Genomic DNA, 11,835 nt, shown 5'->3' with positions numbered 1-11,835 from the left:
CATATTCTCTTAAATGATGTTGGAGGTGGTTTATGGTAGATAAATTCACAATACATTCTCTGGCAACAGCTCTGGTGTACATTACATGCTCCCTCAATACTTGAGACATCTGTTTCATTGTGTTGTGTGACAAAACTGCACATTTTAGAGTAACAGTTTATTGTCCCCGGCACAAGGTGCACCTGTGTAGTGATAGTGCTGTTTAACCAGCTTCTTGATATGCACCTGTCAAGTGGATGGATTATCTTGGCAAAGGAAAAATGCTCACTAACAGGGATGTAAACAAATTTGTGCACAACATTTTTAAGAAATAAGCGTTTTATGTGTGTATGGAACATTTCATGGATATTTTATTTCAGCTCATGAAACATGAGACCAACACTTTAAATGTTGCATTTATTTTTGTTGTTCACTGTAATAATTCAGATTGTGTTCTGATCTCATTCCTTGTCAGCGTTTTACTTTGTGGGACCGAGGTTTTCGGGGTTAATCTTTAATTTGCTGTTAGGTTAGCCATCTTTTCAAACCGTGATAATGCGCTGTCTGACACAGTTTATTTCGTCATTTGTTATCAAGTGTCTGAATAGATCAATGCTATCTGACCCGCCACAATTCCCTTTTAAATGCCCGTTTGTCTGTCATTTCGAAGACCTATTATTTATTTTTTAAGGGCATGGAGACAACAACATTCTCCCCTTCACGTACTTTGTATTTTTATTTTATATTTAATGCTCGGTTGCGAGAGGAGCATTGTATGGGTTAATTTAGCGTAACGTCCCTCGGCTACCGTGGCAAGTATTGCGCACATTTGAGTTGTTGTGGTGTTCGCTCCCGCGGAGGCAATGCCCTTTTGTGGAGAGGTCTTAACACAGCCGACAGACAGCACTCTCAATCAGGACGCAAAGACACAAAGAGAAGAATTGCATTTCAAAAAGGACCATTCTTTCCCATACTGCCAAGGAGGGGTGTTCACTGTGGGTGTTTGAGAAGCCCTTTGTTGCTTGAAAAAAGAAAAAAAAGAAAGGTAGCCAAGAATATGCACTGTGGACTAGCTGTATGTTTTATGAACAGTGTTACTGTATGCTGTTAGGGCGCTCGCACACGTCTCTTCTTGCGTTCGGAAAAGTCAGTGTATTGGGGACTTTGGAAGTTTTAACACAGCGAAACTGGTTTGGATATACTTCAGTAGACGAAAAGGTTACGGTGTATGCTATTTTGCGCATTGTTTTTGGAGACTTGTGCGTAACGCGCCACCTGTACTTTATCTAACAGCAAATTATCTAAACGGATCTACAGTACAGTCTCTTTATGTTTGTTTTCATCTGCCACCATGAGCGTTCTTGGCATTTTTTCATGGGTAATTTGAGTTTTCAGCTCCAATAAACGCTTTTAATTTGCAACAAATTAAGTTAATTTGAGGGGTGGAAGTGAACATTTTCAAGCATAGGCTACCTCAATTTGTGGATACTACTTCGAGGGATGCCAATGGACAGATACGCAGACATGGAGGACAAACTGCGCATTTTGGAGGACCTGAACATGATGTACATCCGCCAGATCGCCCTCAGTTTACAGGTAATGTACCTTATGGAAGCTCTAACTGTCAGTCATCATTAAGTCCCTCCAGACACTCTCACGGGCTTTGTCTGATATCCTCTCTTCTTTCACCGGCCATTCAATGTGCAGTGTTGTCATGTCATATCTTTGCAGTGCATGTCAGTGAAGTGACATTTTCAAGCTTAAGTGCACAAATCATAGGGTGTCAAAAGTCGGGGAGAGCTGTAAAGCTGTTTGGCATGCAGTCTGAGTGTATGATGTGGCAGGAACCAGGTAAGGTGTACAGGCTCTCACTTCCCGCTGAGCTGTTACAACTGTGTAGAGCACATGAGCCGGTTTACTGAGTGAGTTCACAGCCGTGCTGCTTTTTTTAAATTTTTTTTTACATGTTATGTTAAAAGTTGAGCGGATGTGGCTGAAGAATGTCTCTGACAAAGGGGTAATGCCTACTCAGTCGTGGTCTCCTTATGGCCGAGCTAGCTCTCAGTGAGAGAAAATAGAAAACAACACGCCATCTTAAGTGAAGTCGGGTTAGAGAGTAACTAACATTGTCTCCAGCTGCACATGTGGGACTCGCAAGTCCCCAAAGGGGCAAAAGTGTGTGTGTGTGTGTGTCAGAGGGAGGAAGAAATAATGACGCAATACTTATATCAATACCTAACAAAGTGTGGTGTCGTTGATGTGAACATTATTCTTAACAATTCAGTCAATTTGGTACTGATCTGAGCATAACATAGTCCACCTCAAAGAGAAAACGACATCTCTGTTCCTTTGATGAGCAGAGGAAATAGCTCGAGCATCAATGTCTTAGTCTGGGGAGAGAGGCGGGAGACACATGGTCATTGGAAGTCATACAGGAAATATATCAAAAGGACATATTTAATGCTTCATTTCTTGGGCTTTTGGCCGCTCTGTTGTAAAACTATGTCGGCTCTGTGCTCTGCAGCTGTTGTGTGTAAGGGTGTTGGGGGCGTGTTATCTAAGTGACAATGGGAGTGCCAGCCTCTGCCACTGCTGGGCACTGTGTTGGGCAGTAATGTCACCATGGCACAGGTTGGCAGCTCACTTCCAGTATACACACGGAAGTGTCTTAGTTCATCTGTTCCAAACAGACAGCTAGGTGGTCCATGTGGCTGTCTAATGGGCAACTTGGCTTGGTAATATAGCAATGAATGTCTAATGGATGCACGCATACACACACACACAATGTGCCAACCCCTTTTCAGACCCAATACACATACTCAGAGTGGAGCTGGCTCCTCTCTCTAGAATTAAGACACCAGGTTTCACCAGCTAGCACTCTGGCATTTAGACAGAAACTAGATGCGTCTCCACTGTGTGTTTTTCATTTAACTAGGCAAGTCAGTTAAGAACAAATATTTATTTTCACAATGACTGCCTACCCCGGCCAAACCTTCCCCTAACCCGGACAACGCTGGGCCAATTGAATTGGGACTCCCGATTCCGGACGGTTGTGATACAGTCCGGGATCAAACCAGGGTCTGTAGTGACGCCTCGTGCACTGAGATGCAGTGCCTTAGATCGCTGCGCCACTCGGGAGCTATAGTACCCCCTAACCAGAACCGAGTTTAGAACGCTGTCTTTGCCCCTGGCGTTCCCTGCCTCCCTGTTGAACCCCTAACCTATCAACCGCTCAGATATTACAGAATCATCATAGACACTCTCTCATGAGTTGTAACATTTAATTCCAGCCACCAAATGTCAGTCAGTCTCAAACCATTCAATTACACTCCATGAAAGAGCTTGCTTTCACTGACTTGTTTACTGCACTGACAAACTGGAAGAAGCCAGTCAATGTACATGCTGAATCTGTGTTCTATGCTGGCAGAGAACGGTGGCAGATACTCTCTCAACGAAGAGATCCTAATTGGGTTGTCAGTCTATGTAATATCTCAGTAAACAGGCTTGTTTCTCTTCAGTGTTCCCCCCCTCCTTTCCTGCCTGGGTGGGTTGCTGGAACAGCGATTCTTTGTATGTGATGGAGCTGTGCGACCCACTGGAACTCCAGGATGACGACTTCTCTGTCTGCTGCAGAGAGGCCTCCATTCAGTCATAGCATCATTTATCTTTTGCCCTAAAGGTCATTTACAAGAGTGCTGTAGATGATCCAGTTGCTATGGTCTAAAAACACTGCCAACTTCCCCTTTGTTGTTACTTTTGCTAACTGGGAGGACTGTGCCTGTCCAGTGGGCAAACGTGAGTTCTCAGCTTAGTTCCTCCTGAGCTCTACAGGTAAGACGTCCATTTGCTCATAGAGCGGCAGCTGTTCTGAGCTCATGTGGTTACATAGAATAACCCTGGCGAGGAAGCAGCAGAGCCAGCATTCCAGACACATAAGTGTCAGTGCACCACTCACAGAATTATAGTTCCTCAGTATTTCTCTTCTATTCATTTAGTGAGGGTCACCGCCACCCCAAAATATATGATTACATACAGTACCAGTCAAAGTTTGGACACACCTACTCCTTCCATGGTTTTAATTTATTTTTTACTAATTTCTACATTGTAGAATAATGGTGAAGACATCAAAACTATGAAATAACACATATGGAATCATATAGTAACCAAAAAAGTGTTAAACAAATTAAAATATATTTGAGAGTAACCACCCTTTGCCTTGATGACCGCTTTACACACACTTGGCATTCCCTCAACCAGCTTCATGAGGTCGTCACCTGGACTGCATTTCAATTAACTTGTGTGGCTTGTTAAAAGTTAATTTGTGGAATTTCTTTCCTTAATGTGTTTTAGCCAATCAGTTGTGTTGTGACAAGGTAGCAGGGGTATACAGAAGAAAGCCCGATTTTGGTAAAAGACCAAATCCATATTATGGCAAGAACAGCTCAAATAAGCAAATAGAAACGACAGTCCATCATTACTTTAAAACATGAAGGTCAGTCAATCTGGAAAATGTCAAGAACTTTGAACGTTTCTAAAAGTGCAGTTGCAAAAACCATCAAGCGTTATGATGAAACTGGCTCTCATGAGGACCACCACAGGAAAGGAAGACCCAGAGTTACCTCTGCTGCAGAGGATAAGTTCATTCGAGTTAACTGCACCTCAGATTGCAGCCCAAATAAATGCTTCACAGAGTAAAGTAACAGACACATGTCAACATCAACTGTTCAGAGGAGACTGCATGAATCAGGCCTTCATGGTCAAATTTCTGCAAAGAAACAACTACTAAAGGACACCAATAAGAAGACTTGCTTGGGCCAAGAAACATGAGCAATGGACATTAGACTGGTGAAAATCTGTCCTTTGGTCTGATTTGAGTCCAAATGTGAGATTTCTGGTTCCAACAGCTCTGTCTTTGTGAGACGCAGAGTAGATTAATCGGATGATCTCATGTGTGGTTCCCACCGTGAAGCGTTGGGGTGCTTTGCTGGTGACACTGTCTGTGATTTATTTAGAATTCAAGGCACACTTAACCAGCATGGCTACCACAGCATTCTGCAGCAATACGCTATCCCATCTGTTTTGCGCTTAGTGGGACTATCATTTGTTTTTCAACAGGACAATGACCCAACACACCGCCAGGCTGTGTAAAGGCTATTTGACCAAGAAGATGTTTGATGGAGTGCTGCACCAGATGACCTGGCCTCCACAATCACCCGACCTCAACCCAATTGAGATGGTATGGGATGAGTTGGACCGCAGAGTGAAGGAAAAGCAGCCAACAAGTGCTCAGCATATGTGGGAACTCCTTCAAGACTGTTGGAAAAGCATTCCAGGTGCAGCTGGTTGAGAGAATGGCAAGAGTGTGCAAAGCTGTTTTTTTGGTTAATACATGATTCGATATGTGTTATTTCATAGTTTTGATTTATTCACTATTATTCTACAATGTAAAAATAAAGAAATCCTTGAATGAGTAGGTAAACAACAACAAAAAATCGTCCCTTTTTCAGGACCCGGTCTTTCAAAGATACATCGTAACAATCCAAATAACTTCACAGATCTTCATTGTAAAGGGTTTAAACACTGTTTAATGCATGTTTAATGAACCATAAACAATTAATGAACATGCACCTGTGGAACGGTCGGCAATTAAGGTCACAGTAATAAACTTGGGATACTAAAGAGGCCTTTCTACTGACTCTGAAAAACACCAAAAGAAAGATGCCCAGGATACCTGCTCATCTGTGTGAACGTGCCTTAGGCATGCTGCAAGGAGGCATGAGGACTGCAGATGTGGCCAGGGCAATAAATTGCCATGTCCGTACTGTGAGACGCCTAAGACGGCGCTACAGGGAGACGGACGGACAGCTGATCATCCACGCAGTGGCAGACCATGTGTAACAACACCTGCACAGGATCGGTACATCCGAACATCACACCTGCAGGACAGGTACAGGATGGCAACAACAACTGCCCGAGGTACACCAGGTACGCACAATCCCCCCATCAGTGCTCAGACTGTCCACAATAGGCTGAGAGAGGCTGGACTGAGGGCTTGTAGGTCTGTTGTAAGGCAGGTCCTCACCAGACATCACCGGCAACAATATCGCCTATGGGCATAAACCCACCGTCGCTGGACCAGACAGGACTGGCAAAAAGTGCTCTTCACTGACGAGTCACGGTTTTGTCTCACCAGGGGTGATGGTGGGATTCGCGTTTATCGTCGACGGAATGACCGTTACACCGAGGCCTGTACTCTGGAGCGGGATCGATTTGGAGGTGGAGGGTCCGTCATGGTCTGGTGCGTTGTCACAGCATCATCGGACTGAGCTTGTTGTCATTGCAGGCAATCTCAACGCTGTGCGTTACAGGGAAGACATCCTCCTCATGTGGTACCCTTCCTGCAGGCTCATCCTGTCATGACCCTCCAGCATGACGATGCCACCAGCCATACTGCTCGTGCGGTGCGTGATTTCCTGACCTCAATCCTATATAGAATTTGTGGGCAGATCTGAAAAAGCGTGTGCAAGCAAGGAGGCCTACAAACCTGACTCAGTTACACCAGCTCTGTCAGGAGGAATGGGCCAACATTCACCCAACTTATTGTGGGAAGCTTGTGGAAGGCTAACCAAAATGGTTGACCCAAGTGAAACAATTTTAAGGCAATGCTACCACGTACTAATTGAGTGTATGTAAACTTCTGACCCACTGGGAATGTGATGAAAGAAATAAAAGCTGAAATAAATAATTCTCTCTACTATTATTCTGACATTTCACATTCTTAAAATTAAGGGGTGATCCTAACTGACCTAAGACTGGGAAATTTTACTGGACTTAAATGTCAGGAATTGTGGAAAAACTGAGTTTAAATGTATTTGAGTTAGGTGTATGTAAACTTACGACTTCAAGTGTGTGTGTAATTATTATAAAACATTTTTTTAAATAAGATTGTTAGATCTCAAAGATAATCTTCAAAATAAAATGCAAACTGTTGAGGAGAATCCAACATTTCCTAAATGTCATGGCATGGTTTTGTTATGTTTGAGTCACTCGGGTAGCATAAGAACACAGCATAAGCCATGGCAAAATGTGTAGAATTGCAGGAAATTATGTTTTAACTGGACATTTTCTCTCAGCCCCATGACAAAATGTCACTGCTGCTGAAAAGAAATCCTAGAGGAAGCACAGGTCCCTAACTCCTTGGTTGGTTTTCAGTCATCTAGAACGACTTTCTTCTACTCCTCCTAACTTCCCTGTTTGTTCAGGTTTTAACACGTCCCTTTTGAATAGTAGTGACCACATTCTTGGCTCCTCTTTGAGCTGTGTTTCTTGTTTTCCTTTTTTTCATGGCTGTCGCTCACCTCCGTTACGACGCTCATTAGGGCCACAGTAAAACGCCTCATCAGTGACTGCGCTGTGAAACACTTTTGTCTCTGGAATGCAGGAATTCCCAGCCCACGCTGCTGCTGGCTGATGGGAACAGGAAACAGTCCAGTGAAATTAGTGGTTCCCAATAGAGGGTCAGCATGATGTCACAGCACAGCCTGGACGGACACATGCACGAGCACATACACATGCGCACACACACTACTTACACACTTAACTGTATATTATTGACTGATATAGTAGATGTGCCTCATGTCTGAGTGACTGAGTAGTGCTCTCCAGGCTCTGTGCTCTCTGTCCTCTTACTGAGAGGTCACAGGCAGAAGGGAGGGCCCTAGATGGCCACTCTCACCCATGTCTATAATTAGTCTGGAGAGTGGCCCAGAGGGCTGTCTAAGATTATGTACCAATGTGCATTGATCATGTATTGATGAAGCTACAGTAACAATACTGTGTTACTTACCACTGGTGTAAGTGAGCGGAGTGTGGAGAGGAGCGTGCCCAATTTGACTGGTGCTCATAGCGAGATTCCCAAAGGCTGGAGCCTTGGCCTTCCTGGCCGCTACCAATTTTGCTTCAGTAGCGCTCACTTAATGAGCTCAGGGCATGCCCGGCCCAGCATGCATTTGTTGTCTACTTGTGTGCTGCTATAGCCCCTTGCTACTGTCATGGAGGTCGCAAAATATTTGAAGAATATTATGAAGAAACCAATAAAACACACAGATGCAAAAGATGAGGAGCAAGCGAGGGAGTGCGGCGACATAGTGTCCACAGCTGAAGAAACATTGTGGAATCTGAAAAGACATGTATCCCGAAAGCATGATGGTGTACTTACTAGGTGCCTATGCCAAAAGAAAGGAACGAGGTGTGTCATTGTAGCAAAGTACTTATAAACAAAAAATCCGATCTCTTAAAAGTTTCCTTCATTTTTGTTCTATTATCTGTACAATAGGCCATAATTGTTTTTAGCCCAATATTCCTGGCATTATCCAACTTTCAAGGAGCTTTCCGTTTTGATTGGGTTATTTTGCCTAAACTTGCCTACTTTTAGAAAAAAACCAACTGCATCTCTGACCAGCCTGGCAAGAGTTACCAAAAGGGTGTTTAATATCTCCAGTGGCTCTGCAAGCGCTCTCCAGGCACCATCACATGAGCCTGAAGCTACAGACTCGTTTCTAAAAATGAATTCAAAGGCACTGTTTAATTTGTCTTTCATTCTGTCAGTGTATATGCACAATTTATAGACTAATAAGGATTTACAACAAAACGTTGTTTAAATGTTGAGAGCTTAATGACCCTGACTCCCTGTGTGTCGCACTCGCAAATGCTTCACAATGTATTTCTTTGTTGGTTATAGCCTAAATAAATCATTTGCTTTCCTTAGACTCTGTCTGGCTCCTGACCTACACTACATGACCAAAAGTATGTGGACATCTGATCGTCAAACATCTCATTCCAAAATAACGGGCATTAATATCAGTTGGTCCCCCCCTGCTGCTGTAACAGCCTCCACACCACTAGATGTTGGAACATTCCTTTAGTGATTTGCTTCCATTCAGCCACAAGAGCATTAGTGAGTCGGGCACTGATGTTGGGCGATTTAGGCCTGTCTTGCAGTTGGCGTTTCAATTCATCCCAAAGGTGTTCGATGGGGTTGAGATCAGGGCTCGGTGCAGGCCAGTCAAGTTCTTCCACACTTTTGACAAACCATTTCTGTATGGACCTCGCTTTGTGCACAGGGGCATTGTCATGCTGAAACAGGAAAGGGCCTTCCCCAAACTGTTGTCACAAAGTTGTAAGCACAGAATTGTCTAGAATGTCATTGTATGCTGTAGCGTTAAGATTTCCCTTCACTGGAACTAAGGAACCTAGCCCGAACCATGAAAAACAGCCACAGACCATTATTCATCCTCTATCAGACTTTATAGTTGTCACTATGCATTGGGGCAGGTAGCGTTTTCCTGGCATCCACCAAACCCAGATACGTCTGTTGGACTGCCAGATGGTGAAGCATAAATTGTGATTTTTAATAAATGGAGCTAATTTGGAGGCAGTTTATTTTTATTTCTTATTTTTTTTCCCCCTGTGAGCGCGAAGCGTTTTTTAGCAGAGTGGTTGGAAAGGATGTGAGCGATTTCCGACTCCACTCGCATATTCTGTGTGTGTCTGTACGTCATCCTACAGCCAGCTCTGACACCGGGGGTGCCCTTTCCCACTCAGCAGGGGTCCAGACTGGAACACGGCAGGATGCTACCAGGCTGCTGAACCCCTCCCCTCTTGTTGCGCCTGACGCCGCCGGCGCTCTGCTGCCTCTGATTGGCGAGTGATTAGACAGATCACAGATCATCTGCTCAGGATTAGTTAATCCAACAAGTAAGACCCAGACTGAACAACAACACTGTTATGGCTTCTTTTAAATCCACAGTGACGATACTAACAACCTGTTGTGTGCAAAAGCATCAAAGAGATTGAAGACCCAGTTTATTTCAATTATATGTTTTGGTTTGAATGTGTGGTCGCGAAAGGCATGTAGGCTCCTCATTGTACCTGTACAGTAATGTCGACTGAGAAGGCAGATGTGAATGCCATCACTGCTTGAGTAACGTGCTGCTGATCCTGGCACGCCGATTGCCATGGTAACCGAGCTTCTGACCCCCTTGGCCATGACCTCCATAGGGTCAATGTTGGGATGCTGCCAGACGGTCTAGTTTGACCTCTCGCACAACCCTAAACTAGCCATGGTCAGAGTCCGTTTTAGTTCCACTGTTCTGGGTCTTGAAAGGTGAATGGAACAAGTTAAACCGCCTGAGTACCTACTGCCTACTTCAGACAGGCCGCCATCACATACTTAGGTCAAATCTGATTTTGCTCATTTACTTGTTTTAAGGCACAGATGACCAGAAGAAATAGTGTACATTCGAAGGTACTGCAACGGTCCATCCACCCATTCATTAAGTCAGCAGGGAGATCCAGGGTCTCCTCTCCCACTGTTGGTTCAGCTGTAAGGTTGTTGAAGTAGCCTAACTGATCCCAGACCTGCCTTCCACAGAGAAGGTGTGCAAGCCAACGCAGATAGGCCTGTTGTGTAGCTGAATATACAGTCCGGCATGAGGCCAAAACATTCCTACACAACGGGTCACTTCATCTCCCTGCGTCACGCCACCACTCCCTAGTGTGTGTGTGTGTATGTTTTTGAGGAGTAGTAGCTATGTCAGTAAGCCTTTTATACAGTTTCATGTTGTTTTGGTGAGGGACACTACATGTCTGTATCCTCATCCTGATCTCTCTGGGTTCTATCGTAAATGGGACTCTGTCTTTGCATCTGTCTCTTTGTGACTGTCACTTTCTCTCTTTGTGTGCCTCTCTTTGTAACTGTGCCCTGCATGGCTGTGCCACCAATATTCCCTGCAGTTGTGGAGAGGGAGTGGGCATGGGGGAGGTGGTGGAAAAAAAGGGGGCATTGTATATGGTCGCCCAGCCCTCCACTGGCCTCAGCTTGGGTCCGGGTTTGGTTAGGACTAGGAGCAGGCCTCGCCTCAATGGGCACTCTGTGTGTGCAGGAACCAGTGAAATGCCTCGGCTTGAGCCAGCTTCCTTTGATAAACACTAGCCAGGAGGATGCAGGAGGAGACCGCCAGCCCAGCAACAGTAGCTGGGCCCGACCCAGCCTCTCCAACCCCTCTTTCTCTCCCCTCTTTTGCCCTGCCGCCCACTCTCTCCTTCCACTCGAATGTCCTGCTCTGGCCTTCCATGCACTCTCTAACAAGTGTAATTCCCTCTATTCTTGTCCACGCTCCTTTGGCAAATCTCTACCATGACCTTGCTTTCACTCCTCTTCTTTCTCTCTTTTCTACCTAGCCTAGCACACCTCACACAAGCTTAGCACTATGGCATGATGTACATCAATATAGTGCCAGAGCAAATCAAATCAACCGGATTCAAATTGGCACTGAGTAGAAAGTTGTACATTCAATCCCTCCAAAAAAAAGCACACTTTTATAGTGTCAACAACCTCATAAGTAACTGGATTGTGCAGGCGGTGAAATTGAAACACAAGCCATAAAAACCTCAAAAGATACTCTGGAGATGCAGCTGACTGTGGATGTTGTTTTTACAGATGGTGGATATACATCTTTGAATGTATATAAATGTACTGATTGTGTGTGGGGAAAAAGCTTTTCATTGCTCATAGATGTTTGCTTTTCTATTTGTACATGTAATTTACATACAGTGGGGCAAAAAAGTATTTAGTCAGCCACCTATTGTGCAAGTTTTCCCACTTAAAAAGATGAGAGAGGCCTGTAATTTTCATCATAGGTACACTTCAACTATGACAGACAAAATGAGAAAAAAAAATCCAGAAAATCACATTGTAGGATTTTTAATGAATTTATTTGCAAATTATGGTGGAAAATAAGTATTTGGTCACCTACAAACAAGCAAGATTTCTGGCTCTCACAGACCTGTAACTTC

General features: G+C 44.3%; 1 protein-coding gene across 1 annotated transcript in view; it reads left to right on the top strand.

The window, feature by feature from the left end:
- Positions 1–748: 748 nt before the first annotated feature.
- The window catches only part of LOC120063047 (rhotekin-like), a 90,270-nt gene continuing 79,183 nt past the window's right edge, over positions 749–11,835 (top strand). The window contains exon 1 of the mRNA XM_039013168.1: positions 749–1,575. Within this exon, the coding sequence (XP_038869096.1) occupies positions 1,480–1,575 (96 nt within the window). The 5' untranslated portion in view covers positions 749–1,479. The remainder of the gene's footprint in view (positions 1,576–11,835) is intronic.

The sequence above is a fragment of the Salvelinus namaycush genome, chromosome 18 (assembly GCF_016432855.1).
Source record: "Salvelinus namaycush isolate Seneca chromosome 18, SaNama_1.0, whole genome shotgun sequence".
In the NCBI taxonomy this organism is placed as follows: domain Eukaryota; kingdom Metazoa; phylum Chordata; class Actinopteri; order Salmoniformes; family Salmonidae; genus Salvelinus; species Salvelinus namaycush.
This window is presented reverse-complemented; position numbering and strand designations above follow the sequence as displayed.